Here is a 23,965-nt window from a genome sequence, read left to right as displayed (position 1 = left end):
GACTGTTACCTTGCATTGTTTCCTAGCTTAGCACCTGGTATATAGTAGATGCTCAATAAATAATGTGTTTGTTTAATTATATTGATTAAGAAGGAAGAGGCTCTGCCCCATAATCCCATTCAATCATTGCAATGGAAAATCCTCAAGAAATGTTTCCGGATTCAATCAACTGTTGGCAAAGCAGTAATTTTTTCATAGAAACGAATTTCTTCTCCACCACGTTGAGAAAGGGACTAGAGACAATCATCTGACTTCTCCTCTCAGGCCACATAGCTCATATTTCCTACCTCTAACCTGAAATCCTGACTCTCAGAAATGTCCTAAAGTTACCTAAGGATGTGTATGAGCTATGAGAGGTTTGGCTGAAAGGCAGACTGCAATAAGTGTTTTTTTTTTTTTTCTCCAGTTCTATAGAAGAATAATAGACTTCTGATTCTAAATCAGAAGCAGTAACAGCCATGCCTATTTTCCCTTTCCCCTCTTTGACATAGTGGCTGTTTGACTGCTGAGCAGGCTGGGATGGTAAGTGCTGTAAGAAATCCCAAATTCTTAACGAATTGTTCTCAAGTGGATGTCTGTGGAAGAAGAGCTTCTGCACCTGGGTTCATCAGATTCGGTAAGGACCACAAACTGTTGGTCCCTCCCTTAAAATGAGCACATACTGATTAAAGTAGATGCTGCATACAAATGAAGCACATATTTTTATGGAGAAAAGGAAATTCAGGAAGAAAATATGTTTATTTTCAAGAATATGAAGGAGACTTCAGACTGATTTAGAATTTTAATGAGTTTTCTCTGAAGCACAACTAGAAGAATGTTCTTTATAACAGTTTCTCCTTTAGTTCTATGAAAAAAACATGTCAAATGGTACACCAAGTGCAGAGTGCGTTGGCTCTAGCTTGCCTTTGCAGCCCAGTGTCTCACTGAGGCTTTCTATACTCCATTATTTGCTTACTTGGAACTTCTTTCAGTTCCTCCATGTTTTCTTTCCTTGGTTGCCCCTGCCTGGGTCACATAGAAGATTACATTGTAGTGTGGTTAGTAGTGCACACACAAGACATCTCCATTAGAGTGGGAGCCACCAGATACTAAGTGATATAAGTGAGAGTAAGCTCATTGATTTTATATACTCATTGATTAATTTATTTATCATCATTCAGCAAATATTTATAGAGTTTCTACTATATGTGACTGTAACTCATCTTCAGGGCTTGGCCTCAGGGTTACGGTTCTGCTCATCAAAATAGGTGCTTCCCAGAGTGCTCCCACTCTTTCATATCCTGGCATTTATCACTGGTCATTTCATAGTTTATTGACCCATTTGCACCACCCTGTCTGCTGAAATGGGAGTTGCATGATAACAAGGACTGAGTCCATTGCTTCTCTGATGTCTAGCACAATGGTCAGCACACAGTCAACATTGGGTATCAACATATCATCACTGAATAGTGATTGATAAATAAATTAATGTATACATAAATGCAATGAGTTTTCTGCCAGTTGAAGTATGTTTGCAAAGAAAGGGTGGATCCCCAGCTGATGGGGACCTTTTTAAAAAGTTATTTTTTTTGGCATTATACCAACCACGCTTGGTTGTGATTGATTTCCTTAGCTCACTTCCCCATTAGACTATGAACTTCTTGAGAACAGGAAGAGTTCCATTTGTCTTTGAAATCCTACAGAATATGCATACAATCAGTGTTTGGGAAGTGCACAAAATGTCTATTTTCTGAGAATGGATTATTTATGGAACAAGAACGCTGAGGCACTAAAGAAAAAGTGGCAGTAATGTAATCCGCTTGTTTTGCCAAGCCACTAAAATACCTTGGTAAATATTAGCTAATGCGCAGCCCTTTGCTTGCTATTAAGATTTACTGATTTCAACAGAAAGGAACCTAAAAACTGAGCATATTATATAACCGAGACACCAGGGACAATCTCTAATCACCTAAGAGTTCATAAAATACATATTGGCTCCATCTGTGGTTAGATTAAATACCATTATCTAAAAAAAGTAGGATCTGTGCAATAATTGGTCTGCCATGTGAATGACAGTTTTGGTTAGTGGATGAATTTATCCTGTATCATTGCATTCTCTGAGAATAATCCCTCTCACTCTGAACAAATAAATCAATAGCATTGGCTAGCCCAGTGCACGTAAAAAACACCTTCAGTAAATGCCAGGTTTTCCAGAATAATAAAGACTTCCAACAATAAAGACTTCTTTTAAGTCTGTTTCTTACATAACTGTTGTATAGAGAGATTAACGTAGTATCTTGTTTCTTCCTGGTGTGATCTTACTTTTATCTTGTAAATATGTACTTATCTATGTCTGTATGTTCACCTGCATCTTTGTGAACACTTGGAAAACTCAGTATTTCAGTGGGTTTCAGAGAATAGGCTGGGAGATTGATGATAAGTAACTGTTTCCGGCCAGTAGTTATTAGGCACAACCTTTAGGAGAAACAAGTGAGCAATAGAGCGTGGCCAAGGAGAGGAAGGCAATGCTGGAACCCAATCCACGCCTGCTGCCCAGAGACCTTAGCTGATGGCTTGTCATGTCTTAGCATGTTGGTATTCAAGCCATGTGATGTTGGAAAGAAAAAAATACATATTCAGCTTGGGGCTTGGTCTGAGAACAACCAATTGCCTTGGTTTAAATCACACGACTCCACTATCAAATTAAGTGTTTCCAAGTTTACACAAATTAGCATCAGTCCACTGACTGTCGCCTACAATAAATTAGGCTGAGTCTAAAAGAAATCAGTCTGCATAGAAAGACCAACAACCAGCACCACTTCCTTGCTTTTTCCAGCTATGAATACTTCCAGTCGGAATGTGTTTCAGACGTTGGTAAGTGGAGGCTGGGGAAATCACCTCTCTGGAAAGCCAGGCAGATAATGTTTCATTATTAATGCAGTCATGGAAACTCAACGTTATTCAAGTGATCAATCGGGGGTACTTCTTCACTCTACAGAAATCTTCTTTGCCTTTAAAAGTAAAATGAATTTAAGGGAGGCTAGAGGAGCAGGGTGCTGGGGAAAAAAACTCAGAAGTTGGTGTGTTAGGAGCCATCTCTGGAATTATAATGTATGACAAAGAGAATGTGGATTCAATTGATAAATGTTGGTTTTAGAATTTACTATTTGAGCTGAGAGTCACTCTCTGGAGAGCTGGGTAAACAGTGCAACCCTGAATGCACCTGGGAGAGAGGTCAGTCCACATGGGTGTAGACCAGGGTAAAGGATGTGTGTGCCAGGAAAGGAGAAGACCATTTCCTCCTCTGTACCTCACATGCACCATCCCCTAATCCTCGTTGGGGACTTGAGGTCAATGAGGGCAGTGTGGGATGAGAGGAGGACCCTCTGACTATGTGCATTGCTGTTTATTCTCTTGGCAGCATTTTCTTTTTTTATGTCTTTAGAACCTGCCCTCAACATTTCAAACCACCGCAGCTGTGGTTTTCTCGTCACCGCTTCGACTTGGTGTTGGCTTCTTGTGTTCTCAGCTGGGTTAAGGCCTTGAACAAAACACTGTGGGATATCACTATTATTTAAAATGTATCACTCAGTTGGTTTCGCTTCCTAGTTCTTACAAATAAACACATTTTTCAAGGGGGATTTTGAAATCTATTTTAAAAACACATTTGCATTTAATGAAAAATACCCTGAAGACACTGCGGACCAGGGTGGGCACACCTTGATATTCTTGGACGTAGGGGAGGAGGTAATCCAGCGTTTATGACTTTGGGTTTCACCACTGTTGGCTGTTTATGGGACAGGCCCTTCACTATTTTGCTGTAAAATGGAAGTCACAGTAATGTCATCTATAAAAAATCAATTGAGCAAATAGGATTTTGATAAATATAATTCATTCACTGAAATATTTCATTTATGTTTACTGAATAAACAGTAGGCACTCATCAACTGTGCTAGCAATTGGGATATAGGAATTAATAAAGTATGGTCTGTCTTTATGGAGTATTATTTAAATCAGTGCTCCCCAGTCCTCCAGCTTTGGAGTAGGGAAGGAAGTGTGAGATGTGTTGATGGTGGCTCTCATACTATTCCTTTTGGGAATCTTGGGAAACCATGGGGAGAGAGTAGGAACAGGCTTGTAGATTTATGGAGAAGCCCTATAAGACCATCTGGTTGGATCTGAGCTCTGTTCTAAATAGTGTTGAGCATTTAACAAAAAGAAATACGACCAATACTTGTCTGAAAATATTTTAGGAAAGTGTGACTTTAGAATATAACATTTGATAACTGAGACACGGAGTGGTAGAAGCTCCCCTAGACTGGAGGCAGGGAGCCCTATATTCTAGTTGTCATCCTGCCACTGGCTAGGTACATGAATTTGGACAAGTTATTTAAGTTTTCTGAATCTCAGTTTTCTCATTTCAGAAATGAGAGAACAGAATTGAATTAGGATTTTTGTTGATATATGAGTATCAGTAGAAGTACATAGATGATTTAGGTAGTATATTGATGAGTGTTTTATTGATCAGTTATTTATTTTTCTATATCTCAAAAACATCTATAATGCTTCAAGTTTGTGATTTCTCAGCAATTATTGCTTAACATAAGTCTAAACTTATGAGAAGGTGATTTAAGTAATATTCAATAAATAAAAATACAAGTCATAATTGGTTATTACAAACATATTTAAGGTTGTGTGAGACCAGTTGAGGTCAGGAAACACTTGAATATATAATCACGTAGTTTGTCTTCATTTCTAGCTCTCTGTAATTATTTTGCCTCTTTATGTTTGAGTAACGTGGTCTTCCAGTGGAAAGTTTCTATCAGAAATAGCATTGTGGTATCCAGAATAAACTTGTCAGCTTGCCAAATGATCAGTAACCCAGATAATTTTGAATGATCTTTTCGTAGTTAGGTCTTTTATGTGAGTCACCTAGTTCACTATTGCTATAAACATAATCCTTTTTTGTTTTTCTTTGATGTGTTTTCAGATCAGGGTGTTGACAGAAAGTATGCTCAAACATCTTCGGAAATGGGTCGTCACTCGCTTTTTTGGGCATTCTCGGCAAAGAGCAAGGCTAGTCTCCAAAGATGGAAGGTGCAACATAGAATTTGGCAATGTGGAGGCACAGTCAAGGTTTATATTCTTTGTGGACATCTGGACAACAGTACTTGACCTCAAATGGAGATACAAAATGACCATTTTCATCACAGCCTTCTTGGGGAGTTGGTTTTTCTTTGGTCTGCTGTGGTACACAGTAGCGTACATTCACAAAGACCTCCCAGAGTTCCATCCTTCTGCCAATCACACTCCCTGTGTGGAGAATATTAATGGCTTGACCTCAGCTTTTTTGTTTTCTCTGGAGACTCAAGTGACCATTGGATATGGATTCAGGTGTGTGACAGAACAGTGTGCCACTGCCATTTTTCTGCTTATCTTTCAGTCTATACTTGGAGTTATAATCAATTCTTTCATGTGTGGGGCCATCTTAGCCAAGATCTCCAGGCCCAAAAAACGTGCCAAGACCATTACGTTCAGCAAGAACGCAGTGATCAGCAAACGGGGAGGGAAGCTTTGCCTCCTAATCCGAGTGGCTAATCTCAGGAAGAGCCTTCTTATTGGCAGTCACATTTATGGAAAACTTCTGAAGACCACAGTCACTCCTGAAGGAGAGACCATTATTTTGGACCAGATCAATATCAACTTTGTAGTTGACACTGGGAATGAAAATTTATTCTTCATCTCCCCATTGACAATTTACCATGTCATTGATCACAACAGCCCTTTCTTCCACATGGCAGCAGAGACCCTTCTCCAGCAGGACTTCGAATTAGTGGTGTTTTTAGATGGCACAGTGGAGTCCACCAGTGCTACCTGCCAAGTCCGGACATCCTATGTCCCAGAGGAGGTGCTTTGGGGCTACCGTTTTGCCCCCATAGTATCCAAGACTAAAGAAGGGAAATACAGAGTGGATTTCCATAACTTTAGCAAGACAGTGGAAGTGGAGACTCCTCACTGTGCCATGTGCCTTTATAATGAGAAAGATGCTAGAGCCAGGATGAAGAGAGGCTATGACAACCCCAACTTCATCTTGTCAGAAGTCAATGAAACAGACGACACCAAAATGTAACAGTGGCTTTTCAACAGGAGTAAAGCAAAGTCTCTAAAGTTCCTAGTGGCTAGAAGCATTATGAAGCAGTCAACAATTTAGGGGTACGAAAGTAGGATGAGAGCCTTCAAAATCTACCAGCACAAAGACCCCTGAGCCCCGCAGTTGTGATCCCACAAGACATGCATCTCTACAAGCCTACTGTATTAGAACGTGCAATGCATTTATATGAAACTGGCATATGGAAGCCATAGGTGCTCACTTGAAATCTTAAATATGATTATTTGAGCTCATATAAGGTTGATGGGAGCAGACAAAATTATCAAAAGTTTCATGAACAGGCCAAACAAAATATTTTTTAAGGTTTCCTTAAAGAAGTTATGAACTTTAGAAATGATCAGGGGACAATAATAATCTCATTTTGATTCTACTGATAAGAACGACTCCGCTTTTAATGCGGACTTTTACTCATGGAAAAATTATCTCCTAATTTGGGGAGATGAACCAACCAATCAATGACAATAAGAAAACGCTTACACAAAGAACAATTTGAGGCTCTAACTTTCTCATGTGGTACATTTAGACAGAGGCTAAATCTACACACTAGAATCTTGATGATACCTTCCGGCAAGACAGCACGCTTTAGTTAAAAGTGATGAGGATATTTCTTTCAATCTGTATTGGATGGCTTAAAGGGCTATAAATCTGTTTATAAAGAGCATTTCCTGCTCTTCCAAGACAGCCATGGGGAGTTGGAAGGTGCAAAGTCAGTAGAGAAGGGAATGTATCATTAATGCACCTGAGAAGAAAGAGTTTCATGTGTTCCTCCACCTAGAGTTTGTGCTGAATGCTATTTCTAAAGAAGAAGTGGGAAAGAGAGAGGAATGGGATGGAGCCCCAAAGTCAGAATGTTACTATGTCTTTCTTTCCCTGACAGCTCATCTTCCTAAAAGGGACCAGCTTATGGAAGGATCGACCTTGAGGGGAAGGTTTTACTGGGAAAGTCTTCTTCAGATCCCCACCTGCATCATTTTGAATGTGTCCTGGAAAAAAAACTGGTACTCAAAGCTACTTAGGAATCAAAATGTTTTCAGTGTGTCGATTAATATAGTAAATTTCTGAAACTGTGCGTGCACTTTGATTATTATTATTACTATGCATTAACTGAGTCAGGTTCCAGGTGAAAATCATTTTGCAGAGAGGACCCTCTCGTGGAAGGGGTGGGAGGAGTGGAGAGGAAGCAGATAGGACACATTTATTGTTTGGAGTCCTCAGGAGGAAATGACCCTGGCCACAGACACACCCCTTCCGGTACAGCTCCATCACGCCTCTCCAGTGTGAGTCTTGGCACATAAAACGGCAGCTGCCCACAGTTGTTGGGAGGGATGGCTTATGTTTTTCCATGCCTGGGTTGTATTTGTACAGATCCATGCACCATTCTGGCCCTTCTGACTAAGAACAGTGGGGAGTCTGATGGTTTTAGGGTTGCACACCTTGTCGGTGGCCGTAACAGTGGCCATAGCTGGCCCATGTGGAACTCTCACTCTGTGCCTGTGAGAGCTTTGGCACCACAACTTAATGTGCTGACAGGAAAAAGAAATCAGGTATCATAAGCTTGAGGGAGCTGGAATTCTCTGCTGGCCCACTGTCATGATGTAGCCCCTTCATAAACTGGAGGAAAACTGTGTTGACACTTGTTCCCACCAGCATGCACTCCTCCTGGTGTATTCTCCTGCTGGCTGGCAGCATGCATGTAGATGGCTGGAAGTGAGATGGTCATAAGCAATCCATTCCCCTTGACTGTTTAGGGAGGTGAACAACATACATCTTTCCGATTTGTATTTACTTCTGGGTTATTTGGTGGAAGCCCATCTGCTTCTAAATATCCTTTTGCTAGGATCAAGACACCCTGCACCTGGAGTCTCTTTTTTAATGGAAATTCCCATTGACCCTCTGGCAACCACAGGTTCATCCAATTAAGCCCCTAGGAAATGAGGCCTGGAACAGGTAACTTTTGATAGGTCTAAGAAGTGGCTGGAACCCCAAAGCGCATAAAACTCCTGTGCATTTTAAGAAAGGGGTTAACAAGGGAATGGGCGCTCAAGTAGTAAAGAGAAATGAAAGATAGCCTCAGAAGGCCAAACTACTTGTAGGTTAACACCACTGCTAAAGGCAGCCTTTTTATTACAATTCAGTAACATTTTTCCCAGTGGGATCTGACTACATCAGTACTGCTATTTGCCACAGATGCAGGGTTATTCTATTTGCTGATTTTAAAAGCAAGTCAACAGTTCTAATTTCCTTCGTGAAAAACTGCATCCCATGATGCATTATTATATTCAAAATTTTCCTTGAGACTGATTATCTTTGAATTGCCCAGTTCATCTCTGTTGCTATGGGGATTTTGACTAAGAGCGTTTAATCCTGGTTGAATCTTCCTGGACTTAGGTTGGCTCAAGCTCTAATATTTAAGAGTTAAGATTTGGGAGGTTGTCCTTAATGGAAAGCACTAAATGTTTAAAAATTATTTATTCCTTAAGAGAGAAAATGTAGAAGGGAAAGATCCTTTCTGTGTTGCCAAATCTAAGACATGGGCTGATCAGTGACTGTCCTTCTGTGTCCCTCACTAAGGGGATGTGCAACTGGACCTTCTAGAAGGACTCCCTGTGCGGATTACAGAGACAGTTGAGGAAGTATCTTCCTTGGGGATTTTTCATGAAACGGAATATGGGTCCTCAACAGGATGCTTCTGTGAATAGCACGGGGATCTTTCCCTGTCTAGAACAAACGTTAGGACAGCTTCTGATGGAAAGAATGCAAATGAACTCGGCCCCACCCCTGGGCCGTTGTTGCCTGCCATTACAGGAAGTGTGTGTCAATCAAAGCTTGACAGGGGAGATAGAGCATTTTATTTTGGAAGCCAGAAGTTTGAGAACAATGACTGGAATTTCCTCTTTCTGTCCAGCAAGGGCTGTTTGTCATTGGGGAGATAAAAGTCCAGGGGCAGGGAATAAAGTTTATCGGGAACTGCGCAAGGCAGAGCTGTGGGGGGTGGGGGGGTGGGAGGAGGGGTTATGGAGGAAATCTATTTCAATGCCTGTCATTAAGTTTCCATTAAAAGAACATTCAGTTAGGAATTCAAAAATAATTTAATCTCCCCAGCCAGATGCACCCAGCTGGACTCCTTGGAGCTGAGCCCCTTGGAGAGGGAGATTTCACCACCGGCTGCAGGGGCCAGGAGCTGGGGTGCGTCTCTACCCAGCGCACTCTTCACTGCTTGGGTGTTCTGGACGACATCGGTATCCTTCAGACAAGTGGGAAACCCCAAGGTTTGTGCAGTGGCAGAAGAAAGTTATTTACTAGGAGTTATTTGCTACGTTGTTACCATGTCTGAGGTTCTGTTTACAGCATTTTATATACATTCCCTCATTTAATTTTCCCAACAATCCTATGAGGTCGAGACTATGATTATACCTTTATTTCACTTGAGGCAGCTAAGGTAAGGAAGGTGTCCAGAGACACTAACTGGAAAATGGCAGGGCTGGCATGCAAACCCCGGGCAGTCTGCCTTGAAAACCCATGAGTTTAAAATCCCTCGTTGACATCCTAGGAGGGACCACCCTCTGAAGAGATTCCCCAGGGCCCTCGCACATTTCCCTGAAACCCACGGATGACTGGCGCATGCTCTTGGGATGCGTCTTATACTTTGGGAGAAGCCACTCATTGCTCAGCACAAGACAGAGCCCTGGCCAGTGCTGAATGAACACCTCTGGAATTGCAGGTTCCAGGAAAAGGCAGTCTTTTCCCATGAGCTCTAGGTCATCCACCAGGTCAGTATACGGAAGTATCATGGGTGTCCTGAAGATTTGATTAGCCTGTTGGTGCAAAGTGTCTTCCTAATACTAATATATATACCACTCTCTCTAAATATACACAAACACTAAATATATATACTAATTATATATATATAATTAAAAACTATGTGTGTGTGTATACACACACACACACATATATTTATATTTCAGTCTTTGATGTAGAGGCAGATATTATTTCCATTTTGACATGGGAAGTGGAGCCTCAGTTCTCCCTGGAGAACAGCCCCTGTGTTCTCTACTCACCTCTGTATTCCTAGCACCAGCAGAGTTCCTCACACAATCCATACATGGTTATAATGAATAAAATAAACCAATGAATGGTTCGCTCAAGGTCTACACGGCTAGTAGTGGATTCAAACCCACATCTGTCCAATGAACTTTTGAGTGACCTGTGTCATTGACCAGTCATTTGTCAAGGGGCCTGGAGAAATGACTTAACTTTGTTAAGTCCCAGTTTCTTTATTTGTAAAATGGAGTTTTGTAATAGAGTTAAGGAGGGGATTCAATGAAGTAATAGATGTTAAAATCCATCTGTCAAAAGTAAATGGCTGTGGACATGGCAACACGAGGTGGAGCAATGGGTTTGAAGGTGAGGAATGAAGGGGAGGACACTGGTCCCAGAGCAGACCCTGCGCCTGATGCTTCAAAGGCAAAGAAAGCAGAGCCCAGGGTGGGGCCTGATGGAGACCAGTGGAGGCCTAGGGGGCAAGAACGGTGCCTGCAGGGGTCCGTCCCAGCTGGGATAGGGTATGAGTTGGGGGCATTTGAGTAGAATCTGGGTGCTTTGGGTTTGCCTTCAATTCAAGAGATGCTCATTTTGGGTTTACTGTGAGCCAGGCACTGGGGATGCAAAAAAGAGGAAGCAAGGGTCCTGCCTACTGCAGAAAAGATCCAGGAGCTCCAACCAGTTCAGAGGACGAGAGTTAAACTGGAAAACTGCTGATGTTGGGGAGAGCCTTTTTATTGTCTTATGCCGTGTGCTTATAATAGTTTCAACAAAAACAATATTGACTCCGCTGCTAACAAGAAGACTATTGATTACAGTCTTAAAAGTATTTGGGATTAAACATTTTTAAATCATCCACCCTATAGATATTCTTTATATAGCAATGCACAATCAACACAGTGTTAAAGTCACTTGAAGTCGTTCTTTTCTCCGTGTGATCAGGTACTAACTGGACATAGGTTCATTTGTTTCCGTTTATTTCCAATCGTTAAAGTCTGTTTATTGTTTTCCTTTTTTGTTTTCACCATTTCTTTTATGAATTATGCAAGGAATTTATATAATTTCAAAACCACAGAACAGGGTTTAGAAAACATGCTTCCATTCCTGTGCCCTCCACTCTGTTTCTTCCCGTTCTGTAAAGGGTAAGCATCTTTATTATGTTGTATCCTGTGGCGGTTTCTTTGTGAAAGATGTAAGCAATGCATATGTGACATGTTGGTATTTACATGCTGCTCCATTCTCACACAAAAGGTAACACTCTAGAGACGCTGTTCTGCAGGGTTTTCTTCACCTAACAGAATGTTCTGCAGATCACTGTGCAGGGGTAAGTGCTGATAATACCAACATCTGTGGGACACCCTCCCTCACCTTCATGGGTGCTCTTGCAGTAGTTGCTGGGATCTTGCTCCAGAGGCCCCTGCTGTGAGGTTTTGAGCCAGAGAGATGGTGGCTTTTTCTGTTTTGCCTTCCTGAAAGTTTCCCTCTCTTTGCAGGGTGCCTGTAGGGCTGATTCTGCCCACCCTGCTGGAGAATAAGCTGGGCTCTCAACCGGGTTCCCAGTGGGAGAGAGTCTGCCAGGGCCAACAGCTCTTTGACGATCAAACCTCCCTAGAATTTTGGCTGGGTAGAAAGTCCGAAGACATATCCTCAAGAGAGACATCCCACTCCAGTACATGGGGTGGGGGCTTGGCTGGAGCGGGCCGGGGGGATTTAATTCCCAGAGCATTCTGGATAACCCCCTTTTGATTAGAATCCTCTGACCCTTTGGGGTTAGGGTCATGGAGCTCACCATTGTGTGGGAAATTTTGTGCGCAAGTATATTAAAATTGAAATGAAGAATATTAAAATTGAAATGAAGTAAATTAATGAAATGAATCAAGGCTACAAACTAAGTATGAAAAAGGTGCTTGAAGGAAGCAGGGGAAGGCTTCTAGGAGGAGAAGGCAGTTGATCTAGGTTCGAAGTGTGGCTACGACTTGACAGAGGGAAAGGTGAAGGGTAGAGAAGTGTGTGACCAGGTGGGCACATGTTCCAGACGAACAGAGCCACAGGAGCGTGAATGTGCCTGGGGGCTCTGGGAAGTGCCATACAGCTTTACATGGCCACAGCATGGCCACGTGGAAGGAATGGTCCAAAGAGGCAGAGGTTTGGTGCCAAGCAGACTTGAGTTTGAGTCCTGGCTTGATCAGTCAAACCACCAGAGTCTTTGAGGGGGCATGGGATGATTAAACAAGTATTTTGGGACTATATCTCTTGTGTTGGCATGAGGGATGGATTAGAGAATTAGAGGCAGAAACTAACTTTTGAGGGAGGCAGAGAAAGTGTCATCATTTCCATTTTTCAGGAGGGGAAACTGAGTCTCAGAGACCATATGACTTGCCCAGGTCATGTAGCTGTGAAGTGGGGAAGCAGGGGTCAGAAGCCAGAGTGCCTGCCTGCTAGTTAGCCCAGCGTTCTTTCCTGCACCTCTCCCCTTTCCTGGAGCCACCCACAAACTTTGTGCCAGGCAGTCAATGTTCCTGAAAGAAAATGCACCTGGAAGGTGGTATCCAGGACCAGAAAGGCAGGTGAGTCTGGGAATGGAGAAAGCACTGCACCCTCGCACTGCTTCTTTTGGGAACACAGAGGCCATGTGTATCTACAGTTGCACTTAGCGTCTGAGGAAGCTGGGAAGCCCTCACTGGAAGGGAGGACACGGAGGCACCTTCATCTACACCAACAAAGTGAAAGTAAGCAATCACTAATGAGTGGGCTGTTGAGGCCAGCAGCAAAGCTGTTTTTAGTTGAACTAAAAATGGCAAGTAGAGACCACAATTATCCCTAGGGTTATCTCAGTTCCCCACATCAATGGCCAGATGCAACCTGAACCTGTGATAGCCTCTGAAAAACACAGCCTGATGAAGCACAAAAGAAAAAAGTAGGCAAGGAAGGAGGAGGGATGAAGGCAAGAAATAAGGTGGAAGGTTCAGGGGTTTTGAAGACAGATGGATCTGGGTCAAATCCCAGATTTCCCACTTATTGGCTGTGTTTAGCTTGAACAACTTCTTAGCCTTTCTGAGTCTTTTTTCCAGCTGTGAACAACAATAATACCTACCTTAAAGCGATAGTGTACAGATAATAGTATGAAATAATATTTAACAAAATACTATGTAAAGAACCTAGCACTGTGTCTGATATAGGCTCCCAATAAATGGTATTTGAGTGATGACGATTATTCTGGCGATGATGGGCAAGGCCAAGGCAGGGTGGGTCTGGCTGATGAGCGGGGGTCCCATGCTGTGCCCTCGTTCCCTCTGTCCTTGGCCTCATCGTTTCCCAGCCTAGATTCCCGGCCTTGCTTTCCATTTCCAGGCTTGATTTTAACCTGAGACACAGTAGCTCACCTTCCTCCCTGTGCCTGCCTCCGAGGTGAACTCACAGAATCCTAGAAGCTTAGCGGTGAGAGGGACCTAGGCAAAGCCTGACCCTACCCTGTTATTTCACAAGTGGAGAAACTTAGGGCCCCTAAGTTCCTGCAGGGGGGCCTGTTCAAGAGGAATAATGTGTCTTAATGAGCTTCAGAAAGAGTCGATTGCTGACCCATCCTGTGCTTCAGATTTCCCCCTGGGTGGGAGTGAAGACAGGAGGGTAGGGGTCGAGGAGGGGATCCTACTAGAATGGGCAATCCTGAACTAACCTGCACGTTGTTGGCGAGGTGTGCTTTGGCCAGCAGGTGGCGCCATATACTTCCAGATCGCAAAAGTGAAACACCTGATTGAAAAGTTGTCTGCCTCTGATGGTTAAGAGGGCTTGGCTGTGGCTCACGCTTGTAATCCCAGCACTTTGGGAGGCCGAGGCGGGCGGATCACGAGGTCAGGAGATCGAGACCACGGTGAAACCCCGTCTCTACTAAAAATACAAAAAAAAATTAGCCGGGCGTGGTGGCGGGCGCCTGTAGTCCCAGCTACTCGGAGAGGCTGAGGCAGGAGAATGGCGTGAACCCGGGAGGCGGAGCTTGCAGTGAGCCGAGATTGAGCCACCGCACTCCAGCACTCCAGCCTGGGTGACAGAGCGAGACTCCGTCTCAAAAAAAAAAAAAAAGAAAAAAAAAAAGAGGGCTTGGCTAGAGCCAGAAAGCTCTTAATAATGCTTAGAATATTTAACAGAGATATATAAAATATTGGGCCTTCTAGTCATTGCTGGGGTGATAAAATGACCGTGAAAGACATAAAAAAATTTAAATTGTGATTTAAATATAGAAGTTTCTCATTCTAGAGAGATTAGACTGGCTCGAAGAGGAAGTTGTTACCATGTGTTAGAGTCTATGAGATTCCATGTGCTTTAACATTTTCCTGACAATAAAGCTGAAATAATACCATGACTCCCATTTTACAGATGAGAAGTCTGAGGCCCAGAGAGGTTAAGATGAGTGCTCATGGTCCATACACGGCTAGTCAGGGCAGAGCTGCTACGTATCTATATATTCAACATTTATACAGAGTTTATTATGAGCAGACATTATTTTAAGTGCTTTATAAGTATCTACTCATTTAATCCCAGTAAAAACTGTAGATAGCAGAACAGGCACTTTTGAAAGCACAGGTTAGGCTGGGTCAAAATTCACGGGCTTCCCCAGGAACAGGCCAACTCCTGTCTCCCAGAGGCCTGAGTCCAAATTCTTTTTCAGTTGCTTTCATATGAATTTGGTAACTCATTTACCCTCTCTGAGTTGTGGGTTTCTCATTAGTAAGCTGATGATAATGAAACCAACTCCACGTGGCTGTTGAGAAGATCAGTTAGTAGAACACATGACACAGAATTAACCACAAAGTCATATTCCTTGTTAAAGGATTGTTTGTACCGCAGACACCTAATAGATGAATTCACATAAAGGCATGTTTGTTGCAGGATTATGTGTACGATGAGAAGCCTGAGTGTACTACGACAGGGAAATCAGTTAATGCAGTGTGAAATGCTACGCTATTTTTTTTTTTTTTTTTGAGACGGAATCTCCCTATTGTCGCACAGGCTGGAGTGCAGTGACGCGATCTCAGCTCACTGCAACCTCCACCTCCCGGGTTCAAGCGATTCTCCTGCCTCAGCCTCCTGAGTAGCTGGGATTACAGGCACATGCCAACACTCTCGGCTAATTTTTTGTATTTTTAGTAGAGACGGGGTTTCACCATGTTGGTCAGGCTAGTCTCAAACTCCTGACCTCGCGACCCGTCCGCCTCGGTCTCCCAAAGTGCTGGGATTACAGGCGTGAGCCACCACACCCAGCCTGCTATTTTTAACAAATATTTGAGCACTGAGCAATGTCCTACAGACATATTTAGAAAACAAAATACACTCGGAGCTCCATGGAGCTCATATTCTTGGGGCAGCTGACAGGGCACACCAATGTCAGAGGGGAGAATTGGCACAAGGCATCCTCACCTAGTGTGAGGCACCGAGGAGAGAGAGCTTCTCTGAGAAGAAGACATGGAGGTGAAATCTGCAGCAAAAGGAAGAGTTAGTCAGATGATGGGTGGAGGGGAGTCCAGGAAGAGGAAGTGTGTCCAAAGTTCAGGATGTGAGAGCACAACCCCTCATACACCACATGGTAAAAACAAGGAATGGTTTTAGACAATGTCCTCAAAACATCAAATGAAAGAAGCGTGTACCAGAAATTACCAACATTTTTTTAGCTAAAAAAGGCTTTAAGTGTGAAATGTTTTTTAAAATGTAGAATTTGGTTGCATATATATGTGTATATACGTGTACCCAAAAAGACTCAGAAGTAAACATAAATGCATTCTTTCACTTATTCACTCACTCTATCATTCATTCATCAAATGTGTTTTGGGAGCCTGAGGCACTGGGGCCTGCTGAGGCCCCTGGGATAGAACAACGAAGACAGTCCAGGGCCCACCTTCATGGACTGACTTCCTAGAGGAGGGAGACAGAAAATAAGCAAAGCATGCATACATTTAAAATAATTTCAAACAGGCTGGGCGCAGTGGCTCATGCCTGTAATCCAAGCACTTTGGGAGGCCCAGGTAGGAGGATCACTTGAGCCCAGGAGTTTGAGACCAGCCTTGCAACATAGCGAGACTCCATCTCTACAAAAAAATGGAGAAAATAGTCTGGCATGGTAGCAGACACCTGTAGTCCTAGCTACTTGAGAGACCGAGGTGGGCGGATCACTTGAGCCCAAAAGTTTGAGACCAGCCTGGGCAACATGGTGAACACCCGTCTCTACAAACAGCACAAAAATTAGCCAGGCATGGTGGTGCACACTTGCAGTCCCAGCTACTCAAGAGGCTGGGGTGGGAGAATCACCCGAGCCTAGGAGGTGGAGGCTGCAGTGAGCTGTGATCACACCACTGCACTCCAGCCTGGGTGACAGAGCCAGCCTCTAGGTCAAAAAAAAAAAAAAAAGTTCAAATAGTGATACAAGAAAATACACAAGTGTGATGATGTGGAGAACAACCCACAGGAGGGAGTTTGCTCAAACCAAGTGGTGAGGGACGCCTCCCTGAGGAGCAGCCACCGAGGGCCAAGCCACAGGAAGAAGGAGCCAGTCAGGCAGACTTGGGTGGAGAATATTCTAGGCCAGTGGCCTTCAATCTCGGACACACACTGGCATCATCTGAGAGCCTCAGAAACTACTGCTGCTTGCCACCCCTCTACCCTTTGAGTCTGCCTTAATGGCTGTAGGGGGACCATCTGGGCATTGGGATTGTCACAGGAATTTTCCTAAGCTCTCCTGGTGACTGAGAATGCTGACTCCTGAGAACCCCGGGTCTAGTGGAAGTGACTCACAGCATGATCCGATCAGCTTTGGGTGGGAGCATACTGGTCATCAAATAACAGAGACCGATGTCCAGGTCTCTGAAGACCCCCAGGGCACCAGAAAATCCTGACTCCAGAGGTCTGCAGAGCGGCCCGGGGATTCTGTTTTCATAACATGTGCTCTCAGGTGACTGTATCCACTGCTAGGCCCGACAGATATCCTCCGCTAGGACAAATGAGAAACCCGCAACTCAGATGACCAGTATGACCAGTATGCTCCCACCCAAAGCTGACCGGATCATGCTGTGAGTCACTTCCACTAGACCCGGGGTTTCGAATACTTCTAATATTTCTAATATTCTGAATTTTACAGATTTTCTATCATGACAATACATTTCTTTTATCATAATTTTTGACAAAAGGTAATTGAGAGGACATTGTAGTGGAGCTAGATGAAATTCTGGGCCTGGATTAGATCTGGTAAATTTGAATTCCAATAAATAGCAGTGCAATCTGGGCAGAAGATGTTACCTTTCTGGGTCTCTGGTTCTCTCATCTCTAAAATGAACCCTATCATCCTACAATTCCACGAACTGGAGCTGCAGGTAGGAAGAACAGATGGCAGCCTGAACAATGAGCCACCTGACTCCGTGCAAGGGGAGGTTTCCAAACAGCAGCCACCTCCGAACTTCCAAGCTCCGCAGGATTTTAGCTTTTGCTTTTTAACTAGTTTTCATGTGAACTCAATTCCTGGTGTTTTCTTACGGTAGGCTCTGAATGAAACACAAAAAAGTAAAGCACAGTCTTCTCTTTGTCCCATTTCTCTCAAGTTGACCCTGCTCTCCACACCCACTTCTCCAAGCCCATTACAGCACGGCCACTGCACCTCCAAGGCCCCGGGTGGCATCGGCTCAGGCCAGCTGGCAAGAATGCTGTCTCTGTGGCCTCCGAATTTTGCCAATACTCTGTGTCCACTTCCCAGAATCATTCTCTTGCCGTTTCCACTTTCCCCTTGGAGAATACAGGCGTGGGCAGTCAGGCTCTCTCCTTCTACCCCGTCACCCACACTCTTAAGGCCTCTGTTGCAAAGTGAAGAGGAAGGAAAGACCGACGGTGCTTTTGTTTCTTGTTCAGCTTCCTGATTTCATTCTGGCCCTGCCTTTGACCAGGGCCATCCTTGAGCTTCTTGATCATGATTTCTGCTAAGCAAGAGGGCAGTGACTAACTAGGAAGCAGTGCAGTGTGGTGGGGCAGGCCCCTGGATCCAGAATCCTCTCCCGGCTCTGTCCTCAAGGAGCTGTCACTTCAGTTTTGTGGCCTCTAGGGGGTGGGAGCATTCCTGTAAAGAGCTGATGGGTGCATCTTTTCCTAGCTCTGGATTTGGTGTCACGCTGGCACCCTGACATCAGTGGTGGTGGAAAGCTTATGTCTTGGGAATCAGCAAATATGATCACGCAGGGCCTACTGTGTTAGTCTGTTCTCATGCTGCTAATAAAGACATACCGAAGACTGAGTAATGTATAAAGGAAAGAGGTTTAGTTGACTCACAGTTCAGCATGGCTGGGGAGGCCTCAGGAAACTTACAATCATGGCAGAAGGGGAAGCCAACATGTTCTTCTTCACAGGGTGGCAGCAAGGAGAAGTGCCAAGCCAAGGGGGAAAAGCTCCGTGTAAAACCATCAGATCTCGTGAGAACTCACTCGCTATCATAGAACAACAGCATGAGGGTAACCGTCCCCATGATTCAATTACCTCCTACCAGGTCCCTCCCACGATCCGTGGGGATTATGGGAACTACAATTCAAGATGAGATTTGGGTGGGGACACAGTCAAACTGTATCACCCACGTTTGCCCCCCCTCAGGGGCCAGCTGCTAACATTTACCAGCTCACTACTGAGAGTATCGATACAGTCACCTGAGAGAGCGTGTTATGAAAACAGAATCCCTGGGCCCCTCTGCAGACCTCTGGAGTCAGGATTTTCTGGTGCCCTAGGGGTTTCCAAAGACCTGGACATTGGTCTCTGTTACTTTGTTTTGTTTTCTGTTTTTTTTGGTTCTCCTTTGAGTGGGCCTCTTGCTCCATAGCCCAGGCTGACATGCAGTGTGGTGTGATCATAACTCATTGCAGCCTTGAACACCTGGCCACAAGCGATCCTCCTGCCTCAGCCTCCCAAAGCATTGGGATTCCAGGTGTAAGCCAGCACATCTAGCCGGACTCTGGTTTTACAACAAGTGGTGGAACCAGTGGATTACATGCCCCTAAAGGTCATTTTTAGCTCTAAAAATATCTGCTTTTGGTTGCCACCCAATGTGTTCATAGATTGGTGCAGGGACTGCCAGAACTGAGCCGTGAAGAGCAATCATCTTCTGCAGAGCCATCTCTTCCTCACAACCCTAGGCCCTGCTCTGCCTGCTGAGGCTGCTGACAAGTTTCCACCTTGACAGGACACTTCCCACTTCCCAGGGGGACCTCAAGCTGGGATGGGAGGTCAGTAACTATTCCTCATTAGCTGTGGCTTGGAGGAAACAGGGGTAAGGCAGCCAGGTTTTCCTACCGGAAGTGACTTCCGGGGGCGGGGGGGGGGGCAGTTGAAGCCTCCACGGAGAGTCTGCCAGGGTCCTTCCAGGCCCCGGGGTCCCTTCCTGGAAAGTTGTCCTGGCTCTAAGCGGCTGGCCTGGGGCATGCTGCCCATGCACACTGGGCTGATGGTAGATCTTGCCAGGATTTGGGGAGGAGGGAAATAGTTGCCAAAGAGAGACAGAGGCAGAGATAGAAATAATAAAACAGAGGGAAAAGAAATAAATAATAAGAGGGAAAAGAAATAAATAATAAGGAACGCGCCAGAAAGCCAAAAACACCAGAAGTGCCTTCTTCAGCCATGTAAGAGGAAGCTGGGGTTAGGAAGGAGTTTGTGATTTGTAGCCCTGCAGGGGAAGCCGGGTCCTGTGAATGACACAAGGTCCTGGTAGCTGTAGTTCTTTCTCCATCCCTCTCCCACTCCATCAGCCCAGCTGCTCAGCTCTCCGGTGATCCGCACTTAGCAGGAATGGTTTACTCTACATTCTTTCTGTTTCCCCCTCTCCTTTCTTTCTGACCCCAGCTTTTCCTGTCTGCCTTCTAGACCCACCGGAATTAGGCCTTCCTGCTCCCTCCTTCTCAGCCTCTAGCCCTCCACACTGGGCCCCGGACAATCCACTCTGGCTAGGGGCGGGGGCACGGTGGCTCCCCAAAGCCTCTGGTCTCCACACTAACAGAGAAGGGGATCCCTCTCTCTCCATAGATCCCCCCCGCCACTCCGCCATCCACCAGCGGCTCCAGAGAGGTGAGGGTGGCATCTCCAGGGGCAGGTGGAGACCTCTCAGAGGCTCCGGCTCCCGTGGGATGCCGCCCACGAGCACCCTCGAGGGGAAGGTCTGTGCTCCCCCTGGGCACAAAGCAGGGAGAGCGTTTGCGAAAAGAATGGAAGAAGGGGGACTCCAGTGGGGGTCCAAGTTTCAGCTGCCTCCTACCCCCAGGTCTTACACGGAGTTGCCATCATCTTTTCAGGAAAACCAAATTGTTACTGCCGGGTCACGAGATCCCCGGACCGCGAAGGGACCCACTGCCAAGATGGATTCCTGTCGCCCCAGCCAGGCAGGCGCACAGCCTGGCGTCCTCCCTCCAACTCCGCGGTGCCCCTGTTCTCCCCAGCCCTCGGCCCCCTGTGGCTCCCAGCGCCCTCGGCCGCCCCCACCCGAGCTGCCCCCTGCGTCCCCCCATCTCCCCTTGCCCAAGGCTGCCCCCAACCCCGAGCTGCTCCCCGCGCCCTCGGCCACCCCCACCCGGAGCTGCCCCCTGAGCTCCCCCACCTCCTTGTGCCCAAGGCTGCCCCCCACCCGGAGCTGCTCCCGGAGTACCCCGCCCCGCGCGCTCTCGGCTGCCTCTCACCCTTGAGCTGCCCCCTGTGTCCCCCGGCCCCCCGCGCCCTCGGCTGCCCCCTACCCCCGGGGCTGAGCCCGAGCCGGCTCCGGCTGTCTGCGCGCAGCGCTCCAAGGCAGCGGGGTGAATGGACGGCATCCAGCCTGGCCGGCAACTTGAAAATAAAAATAAAACAGAGGGAAAAGAAATAAATAATAAGGAGCGCGCCAGAAAGCCAAAGAAAATACAATCCCAAGCCCCGAGCAGGCTTCAAGCCTGCAGCCGGACCTGGGCCCCAAGCCTCCGGCGTCGGAGCCACCGGGCCCCTGCTCCCCGGCCGCGCGCGTCCCTGTCCTCGCCGGGGAAACACAGTCCGCGCTCGCGTAGCTCCCGGGCGGAGGGGGCCAGAGAGGGCCGAGGACGCCCCCGCCCGCAACAGGGACCGGCTTGTTCTTTGTAATGGCAAATATTTATTTTGGTTCAAGTGAACCCCTTTCCACAAAGACCACTTGGTTGTAATCAATAACACCTATTTTCAGATAATCTGCCCTCTCTCGGCAGAGCCACGGAACTCACCCAAACAGAGATCTTTTCAAAGGGAATTTTAAATGGGCTGGATTCACAGACGGCTGGAGGAGGGGCCTGGCGGGGGATGGGAGGGGGCGGGCAGGGGGAGATGAACCTGGGTGGTCAGGCCCGAGCTGGGCCGAGGCGCTGCCAGGTGGACGTCTCCGCCTTGGGTGGGGTGGGGTGGGCGGCGGGGGGGCTCTTCCAGGAACCTTTCTCAAAATAAAACAAATCGAAAACCTTTCTTTGGTTGGCCAAATGTTTCTGCAGAGGTAGACTTCTAGAAACTCCCAAACCGCTTCCTTTTTCCTCCCAGAGAGCTTCTACGTTGTCATACGCGGACTCCATTGCGGGATGAGGCACCCCAGACTGCCCTAGCCCTCGAGTCCCGGAGTTGCTGAGAGGCCGTATCCCTTACTTGTAAAGTGCGGACCCAACGTGCCCTTGTCACAGGCGAGCTCTTCATTTGAGAACGTATCTGAGCACAGGCAGCGGGCGGGCATCCCTCTAGGTGCTGGGATCACCAGGGAAGAAAACCAGAGCGGTGCCCTCATGGAGCCTCCTTCCAGTGGAGAGAGACGGACATTAAGCCAGTGGGTACGATGGACATTGACGAATGTTACAGGAAAGAAAGGCCTTGGAAACTGTGAAGGGCTTTGTGCTTCAGCTCTGTGGTGGAGGCAGCTCTCCGCAGGGGTGATCTGTCTCCCGTGGAGCAGGCAGAAAAGGCCAAGAATCAGAAGGTGCTGCTAGTGCCAGACATCTCAGGGGTGGAGCTGGCGGGCCAGGGTCCAAGTCCACCTGCTAGTGTCCTTTCAGAACCTTAGAACCCTCAACTATGAACTGGGATGGGCAACACCCGCCTCACTGGGCTGTTACCAGGGTTAAATGAAAATGGATAGCACTCAGGCCACGTTTCAGCCTAGGCCCAGTGGCGATGTAGCATCCTTCTCTAAGATGACATTTGCTGACTTTCCATAGCGTAGGATTTCTGGGTGAAGTACGGATACCAGTAAATCCTGGACAGTGGGGCCACTCTGGGGAGGTGCTGTCCTGGGTGGCCTTGCACTCGGTGCTGTCCTGATTTTGGCCATAGGGGTGGCCTAGGCTGGCCCATTAGGGTACCTCACTGACAGTAACCATCTAGGCAAACCAGATCTTCCCACTCAAACATTTTAACTGGGAAATACAGAGAGATTGAGGCAAAATGGTAGTGAGACGAACGACCAGTGGCAAGCTGTGAGAAGGAACCTTAGTCATGGGAACCCAGGAACACCTGCCCTTTTGGACACTGGTAGCTTTTTTGTTCCAGCACCAGGAGGCTGTCCCTCCAAGAGTTCCTGTTCTCCTGAGGTTCCTATCTCCCTCATTGCCATGGCTGTTTGACAGTAAATTCCCAGTATTCCAGGAAGCCTGCATGAATTCTATCAACTCAAAGGAGCCATCTTCTATGAAGCCACTCTAAATAATGAAGGGATGCTCTCTGACCATATGTGGCCAGGTTGAGAGTGGGGAGACCAATGACAGGTATGTGGTATGCATTATGGTGATTAAAACCTCAGCAGATAAAACTGTTTCAAAAGTTTCCCTTCATTAACAGTAAGGGCCTCCATGCTGCTGGAAAAATTACTTTGTGTATTCTAATGCTGTTTTCTTTGTCCTTGGAGATGGCTGGAAAAAAGGGGACAGGACTGATTTATTTACTCTTTGTACTCGTTAGGCCAGGCTGGGTCTGAAATTATGTCACTGCTCTTCATCAAGAATGTGGCTTTCTTCCTCAATGAGATGCCTTCAGCATTGATTCTTAGCTCAGAGCTTGCAGAGAAATTAAACTTGGGCTCAGACAACCCAGTGGGGGTTGATGGCCCAGAAAAGATTGTGATAAGAAAGGGGTGAGGGGCAGGAAGAGGTGTGGTGTGTTGGAATTTGGGATAATTGAATTTGCTGTGCAGCCAGCAGTTATGACTCGGGTCATCTGCTGAAGCTTCAGTTGTAAATCCACCAAGACCAGGAAATTCCATGATTAGGCCAATCTTTCCATTTTCTCAGAGATCAGAATTGTTGAGGATTTAGTGAGAGACGGTTTTCACCTAGAGATGCTATGTCTCTTACTAAACGATATTTTTGCATTAATATCAGTAAGCTGATTTCCTGGAAACCCAGCATCAGCCCCTCGACTTTCTGTCATATTCTCACCCAGGAAAACTAGCAGGCCCTCATGCATAAAGGATACTTGTCCATCTGTATCCATTCTGATTAGCCAGAATGCTGGCAGCGGAATAGGCTCCCTCCAGGGACTGACTGCAGTTGTCTTAACTCCAATTTCCTCTCCATTGCCTTTTGGCCAGTTGACTGAGCAAGGCTAAGGGACCATTTGTAATTAGCTCCCAGCAAGCTGAATAGCTGATCTCTTGAGAATTGGACACTTTTTGTAAAGAAATTTAACCTAGGTGAATGTTGTATGTTAATATGAATTTTATGGCTCTTTTGAGTTTTCTGCAAACTCCACAAATGCCCATAATATCCCTCCTGGAATTAATCAAACTTCCCCAGAGGT

General features: G+C 46.0%; 1 protein-coding gene across 1 annotated transcript; it reads left to right on the top strand.

The window, feature by feature from the left end:
- Nucleotides 1-498: 498 nt before the first annotated feature.
- On the top strand, nucleotides 499-6,109 carry KCNJ1 (potassium inwardly rectifying channel subfamily J member 1). The gene is made up of 2 exons (XM_058446545.1): nucleotides 499-616; nucleotides 4,970-6,109. Exons 1-2 carry the CDS (start codon nucleotides 572-574, stop codon nucleotides 6,107-6,109), a joined length of 1,185 nt encoding a protein of 394 aa, XP_058302528.1. The 5' UTR covers nucleotides 499-571.
- Nucleotides 6,110-23,965: the final 17,856 nt, after the last annotated feature.

This window comes from Hylobates moloch, unplaced genomic scaffold, assembly GCF_009828535.3.
Source record: "Hylobates moloch isolate HMO894 unplaced genomic scaffold, HMol_V3 SCAFFOLD_11, whole genome shotgun sequence".
NCBI lineage: Eukaryota > Metazoa > Chordata > Mammalia > Primates > Hylobatidae > Hylobates > Hylobates moloch.
Note: the sequence above shows the minus strand (reverse complement) of the source record. Positions and strands in the feature narration are given on the sequence as shown.

Coding starts and splice junctions, on each gene's coding strand:
- KCNJ1 (XM_058446545.1), top strand. CDS start 572: ATGTCTGTGGAAGAAGAGCTTCTGCACCTGGGTTCATCAGATTCG. Junction 617..4,969: donor ACCTGGGTTCATCAGATTCG/GTAAGGACCACA, acceptor ATGTGTTTTCAG/ATCAGGGTGTTGACAGAAAG.